The 17,646-nt window shown below is 44.4% G+C and overlaps 1 protein-coding gene across 41 annotated transcripts in view; it reads left to right on the top strand.

Annotated features, from left to right (window-relative positions):
* The window catches only part of SORBS1 (sorbin and SH3 domain containing 1), a 234,363-nt gene that overhangs the window by 70,371 nt on the left and 146,346 nt on the right, over nt 1–17,646 (top strand). For 2 of the 41 annotated variants that reach the window (XM_086378817.1, XM_086378820.1), the window contains exon 1: nt 7,262–7,371. The exons of 34 other annotated variants lie outside the window; for them this stretch is intronic. In XM_086378817.1, coding sequence (XP_086234943.1) covers nt 7,363–7,371 — 9 coding nt within the window. In that variant the 5' untranslated portion in view covers nt 7,262–7,362. Of the gene's footprint in view, nt 1–7,261; nt 7,372–7,655; nt 7,752–17,646 lie in introns of those variants that run through there. 5 more of the 41 variants (XM_086378835.1, XM_086378836.1, XM_086378850.1 and 2 more) reach the window with 5 other exon arrangements.

Raw genomic sequence — 17,646 nt, 5'->3', positions numbered from 1 at the left:
ATGTGGAAACTACATTTACAGTGATAGAAAAATAGTTGTCTGTGGAGTGAAACATTTTTTTTTTCTTTAAGGGATTTATGCCTTTTTAAATAAGAGGGGAAGGAAAGACAGCAATAATGTAATTTTTCAGTATTCTTTACAGATATCCAATCATTATATTAATTTTGAAACATATCATGTACTCTGTATAATGTGGTTTGCTCATAAAATTACCATGTTGGAGACATTTATACAAATCTACTAATTATATTTGCTCTTAAATAGTTCCAGTTTTTTTTTTCTTTCTTTCAAATGGAGCTGAACTACTGAACTTGAAGGAACTTGAACATTTCTTAGTTTCCCTTTTTATAATAAGCAGACAAAAATATAAAACTGGATGACAGAAGTCCCTGATGTTTTGGTGAAGCAGAGCTGTTAGTTTTTTGGTCCCTGGTACCTTCCAAAATATTCAGTAGATTATAGGAAAGGAGCTTCATAAAAACAAAAGCCAACAAGAAATCCTAAAACTTTAATAACCATGTGAATTTAAATCATTCCCATTTTATAAGCTATTGTGATCAGTCTGTTTCTAATAACGCCCTTTTCCTCCTAAAATTATTCCTGTAAACTTCCGAAAACTAAATGCTAGCCAGAATGGAGATAGCCTCTCAATCCTTTTTCATTTTTAGCTGCTTGGCTTTGGGTGAAAGCTCTTCGGACACTCTTGGTCTGCTGGACTGGCCAAGGAAGGGACAGTAGTTCTCATTCCGGTAACCTCCTGGGCCCTTACTGGCCACCTGCCCTGGGACAACCCACCCTCCCCAGGCTTTGTTTGTTTCTTATATGTAATGAGATCGTGTTTGAGTTTCACTCAAACCCCAACAGTCTAGAATTGTCATGTTCTGTCACGTGCCCCACACACGCAGAGCTGCACGTGAGTTCTGGGAAACTCTGGAGACCAACTACACAACCAGGTCTAGGGGGTTAGAAGACCAACATCTCAATGTGAAACCATTAGGTGGTGTTTCAGGAAACACTGAGGAGTTCCAGTTCTTTATGTCTCAGCGCAGAAAGAATTCAATGAGAAGCAAAGTGGTAGATAAGAAATGCTGTGTTAGAATAGGATGTTCGTGAAGCTTACAAGCCATCGAGGTGAGAGAGTGCCACACCCTGAAAACTTTCCTTTATAATCAAAGGAAAAGTGGGGAGGGGGAGAAGACCCCCTTCTTTCTCATTCTTGAGTAGACATCACACTTTCATCATTAGCTCCTCCTCGAGGTTGAGCAGGGGAGTTTTCTTGTCTCTATATCAAGCTAATACTGTCCTGGCTATGGACAGGGTCTTTCACACTGAAATGTCACCTTTCCATAAATTTGTTTTTTAATGTGTGCAGATAGCATGATCTGGGGTCATTAACTTACTGAGCTCACTGGGTAGGATGTGGGTCTCATGCCACCATTGTCTTACTGTTTTGGGGCATGTCTTGTGCTTCTGTTGCTAAGCAACCCTGCTTTTGGAGAAGGCAATGACAACCCACTCCAGTACTCTTGCCTGGGGAATCCCAGGGACGGCGGAGCCTGGTGGGCTGCTGTCTATGGGGTCGCACAGAGTCGGACACGACTGAAGTGACTTAGCAGCAGCAGCAGCAACCCTGCTTTCCTGAGTGATCATTAACTTCAGGGATCTTCCATATATTATATATAAATATATATATATATATATATTTTTTTTTACTTCCAATTCCCTAGTGGAATTAACTATTTAATCACCTGTTTTGTCCCTTAACTCTGTCCCTGTCAAATGGAGGAGGATTCCTAATGCCATTTCTTCCTCATGGTTACCTGGAATAAACAGGAGAGAACAATGTGTAAGGAGTTCTGTACTCAGGAGCTCACAATGTCACCCTGACCTTGCGAGAGAGTTCTCTAGCTCTGTTTAGTAGATGGTGTGGGGAGATGGATTTATCTTCCTGGCATTGTACAGAGTATTTCCATTATCAGTGCTCCTAGCCTATAAGCTGGCCCATGTTCACTGGTCAGTCTCTTAGACACTTGAATTTACCAATCCTGGGTGATGCTTTTCCTTTATTTCATGATAGCAGGTCCAATACCAGTTGCAAACCATCTGTTGGCCATTATGAGTCAAAATTGTTGACCAGAACAAAAAATAAATGAGTGACAGACAGGTGTTAGTGGGGTAAATATGTTAACACAGGGCGGTGCCCTAGAGGCCCTACGGTGTTTTGCTTGGGGCTGGATCAGCAGTTGGCTCAGGCCATGCTATGCTGTCCATTGGCTGAGAGCTTATGCTGGCACCAAGAACATGGAAAAATAAATAACTGTACATACAGTTCAGTATAATATACATACAATATATGGAACCTATAGGAGTGTGCTTTTTATATTTAAAGCATTTATATTGTGTTTTTAGGAAATGTATTTCAGAACTAAATGGCACTACCATGATTCAGTGCTTCTTGGGTTGGCATTAAATGAACCGTGTGTAGGAACAAAGCAGGGAACAGTTGGTAAAGGCCTTGCCATTGTGTTAATACAAAGGATGTTTTTGGCAGAGTCCTGCATGACTGAGCGACTTCACTTTCACTTTTCACTTTCCTGCATTGGAGAAGGAAATGGCAAGCCACTCCAGTGTTCTTGCCTGGAGAATCCCACGGACGGGGGAGCCTGGTGGGCTGCCGTCTATGGGGTTGCACAGAGTCGGACACGACTGAAGTGACTTAGCAGCAGCAGCAGACTATATTCTTGGTTCACATGCCTGGAGATACTGTGTATTTGCAACTCAGCGTCTAAATCTGTTTACTTGTTTGGGGACTTCTCTGGTGGTTCAGTGGTTAAAACTCTGTGCTTCACTGCAGGGGGCACAGGTTCGATCCCTGGTCAGGGAACTCAGATCCCACATGCTGAATGGTACTGCCAAAAAAAAAAAAAAAGTATTTGTTTCTTCAAGCAATGGTTATGGAGTAGCTAATAATATTTGCATAAAACCTTTTGGCATGCGGGTACACACATAGACCTCATCCCACTTAAGTGTGCTGTTTCAGAGTCCAGTCAGAAGCACGGGCAACAGCCTGCATGAGTGGATGACTGTGGTTTCCATTTCCTTTTACTTTCTTCTGTATTGATGAGTAGAGGTCCCCACAGCTCGGCCCGGGCTCTGCAGGAAGGAGCTGAGACAGATGGGCAGAAAGGTTGCTACAGAGCAGCGCTTGGACAGGCGTTCCCAGGAGCAGAGGAGGTGGGGAGGGTAGTCTGCTGAGCATGAGTGGGGTGGGTGGGCTGTGGCTGTGGCTCTGAGGAAGATGGAAACTATTTGGAACAGCTGCTGTGGGTTGGGCACCAGGGACTGAGCAGGGGTTGAAAGCAAGGCCTGCTGTGTGATGGGGAGGAAGCCTGTGTGTGAAGCAGGTGTAGCTTGGCCATGTGACTCAGGGGAAGAGGGACAGGCTGGGGGCAGGAGTTGGATGGTTGCTTGGTGGACTGGCCTTGTGTTGGCGTGCGCTGACCCTAAGAGTGTGGCTGTATAGGGAGGTGTTAGGATGAACAGCAGAGGAGTGTAGGAGTTCTGGGGTGCTGATTGTAGCTTTTCTTACTACTTTATCTCTGAACTCCTCCCATCATGCATGCCCTATTGGGCCATTCCTCTCTGGGGATCATTTTGTACATAAGACTCCTTTTGCCCTTACTGGCCTGGGCATCACTTCTGGGAAGCTGTTCCTGATTGCCCTCTTTCTATGCTGGGTCAGCTGACTCTTCGCCCTGTCCGCGTGTCTCTCCCTGCATACTGTAGAAGCTTGTTTACAGGCTGCTAGTATAAGTGATTGGATGGTTCCTTGAGTGCAAGACTGTTCCAGTACTCAGCAGAGCACTGGACATACAGAAGGTATTCAGTAGAAGGGGACATGACTAGTTGAGCTGCAGTATTTAGTATAATAGTATAATGGAATGTAAGGACTGGAAGAAAACTATGATGGCAGCTAGTCTAACTCATTCATTTTATTCTATTTTCTTATAGACGTATATTCTTTTCCATCCAGGATATTGAGTATAGTTGCCTGTGCTGTATATACAGTAGTACTTTGTCATTTATCCATCCTGTATATAATAGTTTGCATCTGCTAATCCCCAAATTCCAATCCTTCCCTCCCTCTGCCTCCTGTTTCTATTTCATAAATAGGTTCTGCTGCTGCTGCTGCTAAGTCGCTTCAGTCGTGTCCAACTCTGTGCGACCCCATAGACGGCAGCCCACCAGGCTCCCCCGTCCGTGGGATTCTCCAGGCAAGAACACTGGAGTGGGTTGCCATTTCCTTCTCCAGTGCATGAAAGGGAAAAGTGAAAGTGAAGTCGCTCAGTCGTGTCCGACCCTCAGCGACCCCATGGACTGCAGCCTACCAGGCTCCTCCGTCCATGGGGTTTTCCAGGCAAGAGTACTGGAGTGGGTGCCATTGCCTTCTCCATAGATAGGTTCATTTGTGTCTTATTTTAGAATCCATGTATCATACGGTATTTGTCTTTCTCTTCCTGAGTTACTTTGTTTAGTATGATAATCTCTAGTTGCATCCATGTTGCTGCCAATGGCATTTCGTTCTTTAAGACTGAGTAATATTTCTTCATATGTATACACCACGTCTTCTTTTTGCACTTATCTGCTGATGGACATTTAGGTTGTTTGCATGTCTTGGCTAGTGTAAATCTCCTTCATTTTACAGTTCACAGAGAACTGAAACTCAGAGAGGTTGAGTGCCAGGCCTGACGTCACACAGCTTTGCTCGAGGCAGAGCCGGGACTCAGTCACCTCTTCTGACTTCACATGCCGTGTTCTTTCCATTCTAGCATAGCAACCTCCAAATAGTCTGCGGATGACTTTTCAGTGTGTGAAGGTGGTGAGTCTCTGCGTCTGCTTCGCGCCCGGGTACAGCCTCTAATCACTATTCATAGCAGTCTGTTATCTCATTCTTCTCGTCAGGAGGAAGACTGCGTCCTGACAGTGCTTTTCCTCTGCGTGCTGCCAGCTTTACAGCAGCTCTTACCTCACTGCTTCCCCTTCCCTTTCCGGGTTTGTCCTTGTTTATCTTTGGGGTGAGCATCAGCAACTGTTTCTAAGTAAACAGAGGAATTGCAGATTCAGGGCTTGTGGTTTCAAATACTCAGTGCTTGTGCTTCAGCCTGTCCCTCCTGGCTGTTGTCACTCCTGCGCCTGACTCCAGATTGCCCTTAGCGCGTGTTAAAGACCGGTAGTGTTGGGTGGAAGTTTCCTTCTTGGAGCAAGCAGAGCCGCCAGGGCACTGAAAGGATGCGCCTTGGGGGAGAGAAAGACAGTTACCTCTCAGCTTCCAGACCATCCCTGGAGTATGGGATACTAGGTGAAGTGTCTAAAAATGCTTGTTTGTGTATTTTCCATCTCCAAAACGTGTCTCTGAGCTTTTGGACAGTATCTGAGATTTAGAACGTTCTGTTTAGGGTTAAAGTCTGGGCGGACAGAGGGTGGGGTGTGGCTAGTTCCCTCACTGCCTGTTCATGAATGATGCGGTTTTGTGAGGTCGGTTTCAGTTCACTGCGGATCAGCTGAACTCTGCCCGTCACCCGCGGTCCAAAGTATCTCAGGGTCAGTTCCAGGAATGGAAGGTCCCGTCATTGAGCACAAAGGATGGGTTGACCGGTTTGAACCTTTTGGTTCCTCTGTTAACTAACCAAATAGTACATGAAGAAAAAAATGCTCATTTTGGAAAAAGTACTTTGAAGACCAGGGTCTTCAAATTCATTACTTTAGGGAACTCTCCAGCACTGCCTCCCACAAGCACCTCCATATTCTCCTTCCCACTTTTAATAGTAAGAGCTAGATGGTGTTCAATGCCCCCTTTAGCCTACTTCAGCTCAGAGGTCCTTTGGCTTCAGACATGCCCAGTGTCTTTGATGTTAGAGGTTTCTGAAGTCACTTTAGACCTTCTTGGCTCCCAGCCACTTGGGAGTCTGTTTCGGATTCCCTCTGGGCTGGTCTTGAGTTCCAGGTATTGAACTGAAAGTATATCACCCAAGGGTTTGGACTGCGTCAGAAGTTTTTTGATTTGCTGTATTCTCTGCTTAGCGTCTACTCATTTCCTTTAGGGATGTCCCCTTCCTTGGAATAAATGACTCCCGAGGTGCTTGTCTCACTGAGCTAAGAAGGCATTCCAACCAGGCGTTTCCATTCAGGGATCTTGGCTTGTTAGTCAGGGTCAGTGGGTGAGAAGGACGTCACCAAATTTGAAATGCTCCTGACACTCACTCCTCCCTGACCCATCCCCTCACCAGCAGTGGTCCTTATGCTGGCCAGTTTTGAGAATGACCACTTTGAGACAGAACCAGCCTTGACGATAGCAGGTGTCGATTGGCAGGTGTTTCTAAGGTGTCAGCGTCTCACTGCAGTGTCTCATCTTACCTGAAGGTGTATCCTAAGAGGTATCTCAAGTGGGGGCCTCTCTTGAGCCCCAGCCACAGCTGAGCTCTCCTCTAAGAACTCCCTACATGAGAAGGGGCTCTCTTGGGGTTCCAGAGCTGGGTTGGTTGCTGAAGCCAAAGGACCTCCTACCCAGAGGCTCTGAGGGGTTCATCATAAGGACCCTGAGATAGCCAAGACTTGGCTACTGTTTTTGGTAACCACTTCAGGATGTTGGTCACATGAAGCATGTGGTCAACCAAAGTACTACCCCTTCTCCAGTTTCCTCCAAAAAGATGTAGCCTTCACGTTTCCACCTTAATTTCATTTTGTTAGATTTGATTCATTTTATAACCTGTGAGCTTTGAAAATTCATCTTTTATCATCTTACAAGGTGATGGTCCCTCCCTCATTTGTATCACCTCCAGACACATGTTCTTGTCCAAAACGAAGAGGTTGGGGCTAAATCCACATGCGTGTGACCTGGTGGTTCAATTGTCTATATATAAACCCACCTAGTTGCTCACATTTCTTCAGTGGTGTTTGCAGGGACATCATGGGACTCAAGTGACACTCAACTGAACTATTAGTCTAATCTAATCTAAAAGGGAATGGTTAATTTGGTTTTTATTCCTAGCGAAGCTGTGTCAGATCTTGTGAAGTCTCTAGGCTAGAGCTTCTCTGGGCATCTTCTAGAACCTTCCTCTTGTTAATCACTTCCTCCTCTTTCAACACCATTCCTTTCTCAGAGGTTTCTGAAGGATTAAGTGATTCATGTCTGACATCTGCTGATACTTCGACTGTGGCCGTCAGTTCTGTGGCTCTGATTCATCTGAGCCTGAAGACCTGACTTAAAGTGGCTGTGGCTCTGCTCCTGGCTCCACACCTGTCTTCAGTTTTCAGTCACTCCTACCAGAGGTGCTTCTTCCTGGATGAGGAACCATCTCTCAGATGGAGAAGGTGCTCAGTACTGGTCAGCAGCTGTTTCTCTGCTTGCTGTCACATTACACTGCCTTCCCTAAGCAGGCCTGTTACTTCTTTGCTTTGCTTCTGGTTCTGATCATAAGTTAAAAAAAAGAAAGAAAAAAAAAATCACCCTTCACAGTTATTCACATTTCTCATGTGTTTTAAGTCATTCCAGACATTAGCCTCTGGACTTATCTTCTGACAGATAGTACTGTCCTTTTGTTCAGCATCAACTTGTTCCCTCCTCCTGTGGCCCAGACATGCAAATTGAGCATTCCCAGTGCTTTGCAGCCCTTTAAAGAACTTTCCAGGGCTTTCCTGACTCCAGTCCTCCCCACCCTTTTGGACTGCAGGAGTTTTCCCTCCAAGCTCAGGTAAGCAACCTCTGCCTTCCCTGTGTGCCCTTCTGAGAAGTTTGCTTCTTGCTGTCACGTTCTCTCTAATTTTAAGTGGTGACTGGCTGCCTGGGCTGCCTGGTATAACTCTACAGGGCTGGGTTAGTGACTCACGGCAGGATTCAGCCATGCTGACCACCCAGAATTTTATTCCCACCCTGACTCCCCAAGAGATGAACTTTTTGGAACACCCACCCAGGGCTGGGCAGGCCTGGGCCGGGTCCACGGAGCCCTCTGCCAGGGTTGATTCTCAAGGAGCATCTGGGCCTCTCCTTGAGCTAAGGCACAGAACCAAAGCCGCCCAGCCCCTGGGTCAGAACCAAAGGAAGGGAACAGACTGGGAATGGGCCAGCAGAGAGAATGGACTGCCTGAGCTTGTAGCAGGACATTCGGGGAAGGGAACAGAAGGGGAGGTTGGAAAGTTTGCTTGTGATAACTTTGAGGGCTCTCTAATCCAGGGGGATGTAGGTGGAGGGGGGGTGGTGTGTCACTTTTCTGGAACTGGGTATTGGAAGAGTGCTCTGAGGTGCCTGCTATTTTGGGATGAGTAAGTCAAGAAGCAGCTCTGTCCTGGCACCCTCATTTTAGGCTTGTCATTCCTGTAAAGAAAAGCACCTTAACTCCGTTATTACAGATTCAAGCTAGATTGAAATTTCTCTTTACTATCTATGTAAAAGGATTTACAGAAAAATCTCAGGGATATCAACCTAGGGGAGAGCTCTTTAAAGGGCTCATTTTAGGAATGTACATTTGCATACAAACAATAAAAGTGCTAATTAAAATGATTCTCACATAGTCCTTTTGCTGTGTGGGAACTGCTGCTTGGCAACTCTTGTGGAGTGCAAGTGCGCTGGGAGTAATAAAACACTGCTCCTTCCATGCATCTAATCCACAGTGTGAGTGAGTGCCTTTTATTTGCAAGTACCTATGCTGGAACCAGGGGTGTCGGGGTGGAAGGCCAACCTAATATTTACCCCTCCTGGGTGACATGAGACTGCTGGGGAAGTCCAGGAAGGATCAGGATGAGTTGGTCAGCCGGCTTCTGGAGCTGAAAGCTGAGTAGGAATTAACAGAATACCTACAAAGGTCCCACCTGTTAGCTCAGTCACACCTGTTCATCTTAATAACTGTCAGCATTCTGACCTGTAGGGCTTTTTCCCCTCCAGGTTGAGCAGTCTGATTCCCCTTTGAAGCTATGTGCCAACACTTGAAATGCCCCTATCGTCATCTTCATCCTCAGTGGCATCAGCTATCACTGGGTACTTGCTGTGAGTAGGGTCTGGACTTGGTGAGTGTGGGTGGGGCTAGTTTAGTACTGAGGTGATAACAAAAGCCTTTCGGTTCCACCACCACCTCCTTACCATTTTAAAGAAGTGTGTTAGAACATAGGAGTTGCTGAATAAATATTTGTGGATTGAAATTTTTTAACTTCAATAGGAGTTCAGGGTCTGGGGAATTCCCTGACAGTCCAGTGGTTAGGACTGTGAGCTTCTGTTGCAGGGGCCACAGGTTTGATCCCTGCTCCAGGAACCAAGATCTCCTTACCTTGTGACATAAAAAGAAAAACAAAGAAAGAAAGTGCAGGGTCCGGAGAGGCACAGACCCAATTTCAAATCCTGGCTCCTTGCCATGCATTCTTTATGATCTTGGCTTGCTTGTGACTTAACCTCTGAGCATTCTTTTCCTCATTTGTGAAACTGGGATTAAGTGAAGGAATTCATGATAATTATGATGGGCTACATAGTATAGTGTATAGCAGCACATACTATAGACTTAGTCTGCATGTGCGTGCTCAGTCACTAAATTGTGTCTGACTCTTTGCAACCTTGTGGACTGTGGCCTGCCAGGCTCCTATGCCCATGGGATTTTTCAGGCAAGAATATTGGAGTGGGTTGCCATTTCATTCTCCAGGGGGTCTTCTTGACTCAGGGATCGAACTCACGTCTCCTGCATTGGCAGGCAGATCCTTCACCACTGAGCCACCTGTGGAGTCCTTACCTGGAAAGAGTGCGTCTGCCAGAGCCCAGATCCCACCTCCAAGCTGTACAACCAGAAGCACATTATTGAGCCTTTGTTTTCTTATCCTTAAAACAGGGATAATAATAGTACCTGTGTCAGCAGTTTGTTAAAAGTAAGAATTGTCCAGCACCTTGTGCCTGGCATATAGTGTCATATAAATGTTTGGTGAATTTTAAAAAAACTGTAAAATTATTTCACTTGAGTTCTTATAGAATTCCTGTGAGATTAGACAGGGCAGGTATCATTCCCTGTTGCTTATTTGTTTTTGTTGTTATGTTCGAGGGGAAAAAAATGAAATTCTTTTTGGTTAAAATGGTCTACTGAAGGGAATCTGGCTGGTAAATATCAAAACTGGAACCCATGGTCTTTGCCGTAAAAGAGCATATGTATGTATTTGTCAAGGACACATGGGCGTACGTGAAAATATTAAAACTTCAGTATAATTTCTGACAAGTGAATAGCAGCTCTCCCTGTCCTGTACCTTCTGGCCTCACTCAAACATGCTGTGTTCCTGCCATGCTGCTAACTGATGTTCTTTGTGAATTACAGCATTGAGCCTCCAGTTTGGTCCTGGGACTTAATGTAGCCCATTTAAACCTCTTCCGGATGCTCACTGCCTTAGTGTTGCCTGCTCCCTGGCTGGGCTCCTTTTGGAGATCCTGCTGTATTTATGTACCTGACTTCAGAGCCCCCTAGATGAGCCGTTTCATTCAGCAGAAGCCCTGGCTAAATAGGAACACTCCCCCTTCCCTTGCCTTTATATTTGCTGTTGAAACTCTTCATTCTTTGTGAGAAACTTAATTATGAAAGCCGTGGATCAGGGAATGTAAAAATAGCTTTAAAATGCTCACGTTTGCCAATCTCTTGTCAATCTGTAGACAGAGAGCTTTAGATTGAAATATTTTCATGTCTGTTCACAAGCATGAACACTTCTTAGAACTGCTGCAGTGGAAGGGGTTAAAACATAAATAGGATCCTATATGAGCACTGAAAGGTGCTTTAATACTTAAGTCCTATTTTTGACCTCTGGAATTCAGTTCCTTCCTGTTGCCAGCTGAACCTGGGACTGATGTATTAGATGAAAATATATTCCTATCTTCAAACGTGGACAACGGGACATTCTGTCCTCCAAATTTCAGGGTTTGAGTTGGGTGTTGCAGGAAACTTGGCACCCTTTCTTTCTCTTCAAAATAATAAACAGAGATGATGTCGCCTCAGGTTTCATCTGATGGGGCTTAGATACGATTGCCTCATAAAGGCTGATTCATAGACAAATGTGAACTAATTATAGTAACTTAAAAATAATGTCCCTGGTTAAATTTGGCAAAGCAAGATGCCTTGCATGCTTTGTCGGCCATACGAGACTCCGTTTCTTTAGTGGCATGGAGGTGACATGCCCACTTCTATTTTGCCCACACCGTGGTTGTGCTGGGTCACTACCTGTGTCATCTTTATTTTTTTAGGGGTTTCTCACGTGCTGTCATGCACACCCCAAACCCAAGCATTGAAACACCTTTTACTGCCACCTGTACAAAGAATTCTTTATTGCTATGCGTGCACTGCATTTTTAAGAAACAAAAGTCTGAGTTGAAGAAAGTGAATGGTGTCATTTTTTTTCTTTTTTAGTTCTAAGCATTTCAGAATCTCTATTATGAAAAATTGCAGGAAGTTATTCACTTCTCTATGGAATGAATAGAAAATTGTCAGAAAGACTGTTCTGATCACTTTTTGTTTATTCGTCCTTCCTTCCTTTTTTAGTTTTAAGATGATTTATTTAAAAATTTTAATTTTATTGAAGTAAATCGTTGATTTACAATATTGTGTTTGTTAGTTTCAGGTGTACTGCAAAGTGATTCAGTTATACATATACATGTATTCATTCTTTTTTAGATTCTTTTCTCATATAGTTTATCCCAGAATATTCTACTTACCCTTTCTACTGCGAATTAGGTTGGAAAACGTTTCACCATGATTCTCTTCAAACGATCTTTGTTTTTGAGTTTGCCTTAAAAACATAGATGAGATATGACCATGTTCAGAATTCAAAAATTGGAAAAAGATTTGTAGTAAAAAGTGAATCTTCCATCTCTTCCGCTGTTGTTGTTTCAGCATCAGTTATGGGCAGCAGTTTCTTGTGCACTGTTGTGGAAATGTTCTTTGTATTTTAAATATGTATGTATGTATGTTTTCCTCCTACAAAGGACAACATACTGTCCACAGGGTTTTGAACTTGGCTTTTCTATTTAATCGTCATCTCAGAAATCATTCCATCTTATATTTTGAGCTACTTCATGATCTGTTATTTCCATTGAATAGATGTCATAACACACAAACAGTGGCCTGGGAACGTCGTTTAGGTTGTTTTAATCCTTTGCCACTGAAATCATGGTATAGTGTTATCTTGTACATCTGCTGTAGGATAGTCAACCTGTCTCAGTGCTGATAAGTGTGGGCACTGAAGCCCAAAGGCCTGGATTTAAATCCTACTTTCTCCATTTACTATTGAACTATTATGTCTTCGTTACTTTATCCTTCTGTGCCCCATTTCTAAGATAGTATTTATCTCACAGGTAGGAGGTAATGATTAAAGACACTGATTTATGTAAAGCTTACAGACCAGTGCTGGGCATGTAGACAGGTCTGTATGTATTTAGTAATGTTAATCATTTTGTGTGATGTGGAAACACATGGATCCTATACTTATCTCTGCATGTTTCTGAACCACTCCTAGTGGCTTTCAGAAGCTATAATATAGTTTTTGAATCTGTGGGTTCCTTCTCTCCTAAATATACTGAAATGTTCACCCTTCCCTCCCTCCATTCTGTGTTGCTTTTGTGTAGTATCCTGGAGGAGGAAACAGAAGATTGTAGTTCAGGCTATTATACTAATATGTCCAAACCCCTTCAGAGGCATAGAATGTTTTGCCAGTGGTGATAATTTTTAACAAATGGTCCAAACTTTCCCCTCATACATATCTAATGTAGAACTTAACGAATACTTAACATTTTACATTTGGGCAAATATATAGCTTGTGTGTGTCTATATCTATCTGACTCAAATGTATTTAATTTCAGTGTATTTTAAACTATAAGTCCAATCTTTGGCAAAGACTGGAGCATACGCTTACTCTGTTTTAGTTGACTTTGGAAGTCACAGGGTCTGTGTCACCGGTACATCTTACATCATCGAAGACCACCAATTTGGATTCAGACAAGCCAGAGCTAAAACCCCTATGTTGGCATTTGCTTGCTGTGTGGCCTGGGGCAAGTCACTTGTTTCCTCCTCTGTAAATGGAAGCATTGATCCACCACAGAGGACTTTATGAGGGTGACAGAGAGTGGGCAGGTGCTCATGAACCATCTGCCATCCTCTCCTGCATCCCGCTTCCTCACTCCCCTGGAAATCACCACCTCCACCTTCAGCTCTTCATCTTCACTCTCCTCAGGACTTGCCCTCTGATTTATCCCGTGTTTTCTCTGCCTTAACTGGAAGGGCGGTTCGTGTCTCAGTTGGTGTCCCTTGCACCCTGTCTTAGGTTCACTGAACGTTAGGAGGGAGAGGCCGGCTTGCTGCATCCCTACCCCAGTGAGGGCCTTGCCGTTTCACTGGGAACAGCAGCCAGGGACAGCATCGCAGGACCAGAGTTAGGGGTCACGTGAGTTAACGTGGCCCTGGACCTGATCACAGAGAATGGCATTTTCCCTCTTGGGCATTCCTTTGAGGAAATTTGCTGTAGCCAACTTTTGAAGCTTATATTCCCAGATAGTCTTTTATTTGAAGGGTGGGGGTGAAGAAAATGTCTAGAAACTTGCATGTCCTCAAAGCCCCATTAGAATGGCACTTGCAGGAGAATGAACAGTTTTGACTGTTTCACACCCACTAAGAAAAGAATGAGCCCGTTGGCTTGCAGGCTTAGTGGCCAGCTGTCCTTGGGCCTTGCTTTAATGTCCTGGAGGTGGGCTGCTGGGTACCAGGTGAGAGGACGAGCACACTAAGTGAGCGGAAGACCTTTGCTGGGTCCTCCAAATCACTTACTTGGAGAGGAGCTTCTCTATCTGTGTTAAGTGTTTTGTTGTGGATTTTTGAAATAGCAGTCACACCCATATTCAAATGTAAGAACCAGGGTGCTCTCCAGAGATATGAGGCCAGGTCCCTTCCAGCTACGAAAGGCTGTGACTCTACAAACAAATATTTGGGCAATACCAATTATTGTTGCCACTTGGAATGCTCCCCTCCTCCTTTTTCACTTGGGCCTTCCTATCCTTTAAAGATCTAGTTTAGCTCCTGATGTCTAGTTTTTTCAGCTGGACTCTGGGCTGTTGGATTTGCTTGTGGGTTAGATGTAGCCTTGTATGCCGAGCTGTTAGCTATTAACCTTGTGGCCATTTAGGCGTTTTCGCATGTTTATGCCCTGGCTTCCCCACTAGGTCCTCAGTCTCTAGGCCAAGGCCCTCTCCACCCCTGTACCACTACGGGTGGGTGTAGTGCAGGGGTTCTCACTGCTTCGAGCATTGCCTGAAAGCTAGTTGGAAACCCACACCGATCTCGCTGAATTAGAAATTCCACGTGGGATTCGGCCATCTGCAGTTTAACAAGCATGCCTGGTGATTCTGCTGGGCAGTGAACTTAGCGAGCCTCAGTTGTAGTGGGGGGAGCAGAGGTTTGGGGTCTGAGAGGCATGGGTTTGAAGCCAGCTCTGCCTTTTATAACTGACCTGTTTTAGGAAAGTGAATTTTTCCTCTTTCCCCATCCTGGGGTGTTTTTTAGAAATCTGTTCTGCACGATGTTATTGGATGCTCCAAGAATAGAAATGGGCAAGGGGTTCTGTGGCCAGATAAGTTAGTAAAATGCTGTTTTAGTGAATTTCAACAGGATTCTTTATGACAGTGCTTCTCAGATGCCTAAGTGTCATTGAGGGTCACATGGAAAGTCTTTGCAAACTTGTTAGATTCTGTAATACCTTTTCTTTTACATACCTGCTAACTTCTCTGGCAGTGGTGTTTAGTGGGACACGTTTTGGGAGATGCTGGTCTAGGTGATCTGTCCCTCAAGGCTGGAGATTTTATGGCCCTGCCAATCTGTGAGGAATTCAGAAACTTGAAATAGGGGTCAAGCTGGCTGTGGTGACAATTTATGGTTTGAGTCAACCAGACTTACACATCATGTCAGTGTTCAAGGTGTTGAGTAACTAAATGTTGAAGAATACAGGGTTGTATATTTTTTAAAGCAGCAAGTTTTTCTCAGGGTAGAAAGCCAAATATCAGGGGAGAGCAAGGGAAGACGAATTAAGGAAAATGTCACTTACTGAGCATATTGGAGTCCTGGCAGGAAACACACCACAGTCAAATCTGGTAATTTAAGAAGATCTAAATAAGTGAACTATTTATAAAAGGTGTAGGCAGAGTTTGGGAGAAGCGGCTTTGGTCAGCGCAGGACTTAGATTCCTCCGTGTATGCAAGGTTTATGTATGTTACATTTAGCCCTCATACTGAGCTCAAGGATAAGTTCCTACCATTTCACACTTTGCAGAGGAGGAAAGTGAAGCTCATAAAGGCAAGGCATATTACCCGGAGGTAGCAGCTGGGAAATGGAGGCAAAACCCACACTGCCCTGCCAGCCTCTCAGCCCCCGGGTTCCGCTCCACGCTTCTGTAGGCAGAATATCCCCTGTGTCGTCAGTCTTTCTTCATGTGGGGAAGCTGATGACACTGCTGTCTGAAGCTCGTGTTTGAGCCCGAACCAGCAGATGGGAGAAAATAGTGCTTTGGACAAATATATAAATTAATAAGAAAAGTATGCAGATTACATATATGGGCAAGAAAGATGTAAACCTGTAGTTTCCATGTCTAGGTGGGTTGGGGCTATGGAAGTCTGTCTTCCATCCTTTTGGGGGATCTGTCCCATTTTAGAAAATGTTTTGGGGGGATACGGGAACCATTGGAAGGGCATGAATGAGGCAGCTTAGCTTGAAGGGGCCAGGAGAAGGTAGAGGAACTCTCAGACATACGATGCAGCTTGGGAAAGGCCAGGAGAAGGTAGAGGAACGTTCAGACATACGATGCAGCTTGGGAAAGGCTTGGCTGGAGGAGTGGAAAGAAAGGGCGCTCTATTCATAGGGGTCTTATCCAAATGGAGACGGTGCCGGTGGTGGGAGGTGGGCAAGTGGTTGGGAGAAGCACGAGATGTCATGAGGGCCTCTCAGGGTGCCCCTGGCTCCAGTTTTCATATTGGGGTCACACTGGTCCAGTGAAGTCTCTTTAGCCTAGTACCTTTATTAGAAGATGGTAAAGGTTGACTTTTCTAAGAACTGACATTTTACTTCCTTCAGGAAGTTAACAGAGTACATGAATGTCTCACATCTCTTACACCCTAATAAAATATAAAAGTCATGTCTCTGAGGAGATTCCTTTCTTCCCTGTCGCTTTGAATTTGGGCTGGTTTTTAATGCTTAACCAGAATATAGCTTATGATCAAGTCCCCTTTATTCCAGAAAACAAAACCACCTCTCAAATAGTGTGCACAACACATCTGGTAAAAATAACAAGTCAGTTGGAAAACTGTGATTCTCAGATGCGACCTCCGCCCCTGCATTAGTAGGGAGTCACTGGAGTAAACCTTTATTTCCTGTTGCTTCCACACAGCAGTCCTTCACAGAAATATTTCACATGTTTCCTTAGGCAGCGGGGAACCTTGAAGGGCAAACAGTGCTGAGGCCCCAGATAGGAATGGAGATGCTGTTTGCCCAACAGCACCTCAGGTTGTACAGAGAGCCTGCCCAGGCCTCGGAGCTTTGAAGCAGTGCCAGGCTCCTGCCCAGAACTGCTAAAATCTTCAACTCTCCCCCAGGCATGAGCGAGGCTGAAACCTGCCGCACCTCCAGCTCCTCTTACAAGAGAGATGTTATAAAATGGTCTTAAATGTCAGATGTATTTTTTTTCACAACATGCCACAGACTTCTCATAAATTATTCCTCAGTAAAACTTTAATAGGAATGCTTAGGAGATTCTGAGTTCTAGTCAATGGAGTTGTTGGTAACTTGGACAACTGTTAGCCCCAGATCTTCCCACTTTTTCCACCCCAGAACTCACTGAAGAAAGTTAGTATGAAATAATCTTCCTGAAACCACGCTTGAGGGTTTCAGGAAGATTATTTCTTGATGACCGAGATCTTGGGTTCCCTTATAATGCCACATGTTAGATCAGTGTGATAATCCAATACTTGACTATTATTTGAATTAAAAGAGCCATCGAAAGGGTTCAGTCTGGTAATCATATAAAGTGTAGGAGTTGGAGTTCAGTGTTTTCTGACTTCAAAAAAATATCTAGAAACAAATTTTTTAAAAGAAATCTGTGATACTCACCTTGTCGTTTGCTTCTTTCTCATGGAAATAGGTAATTAAAGATTCTGGTTGTGGAATCTACATTGCTGCTCGAGCTGGGTCTGCTGTCACCTTGGCTGCATGTGGAGGGCTTTGACAGATAATGTGTCGCAACTACAGCCGTTGACAGGCTCTGTTCTAAGTTCTCGGGTGGATGCTGCTGGGAGTGAGCTTGTGAGCCTTCTCTTTATGGGTTCCCCGTTGTTTGCATCTTATGTTTATTTTTAATTAAAATGCTTATCTGATTTTATTTAGTTACTAAAAACTGGAATCTGGGTGGAACTTTACATTGCGTGTTGGTCCAAAGAGAAGATTGGGGACTGTGCTGTCCTAAGAGTCTGGGACATGTGACACAAGCCAGGATTGTGATCATCGCCTAAAGTAATGCTCTCTAGATACCTTCTGGCCCATAGAAAGAGCAATCGTACTGAGGATGCCAGAGTATTTCATTTCATAATACTTCTTATTCTTCAAAAGT

Source organism: Bos grunniens, chromosome 26 (assembly GCF_055505025.1).
Source record: "Bos grunniens cultivar Pamir isolate PY7600 chromosome 26, Bosgru_T2T1.0, whole genome shotgun sequence".
Taxonomy (NCBI): Eukaryota; Metazoa; Chordata; class Mammalia; order Artiodactyla; family Bovidae; genus Bos; species Bos grunniens.
This window is presented reverse-complemented; position numbering and strand designations above follow the sequence as displayed.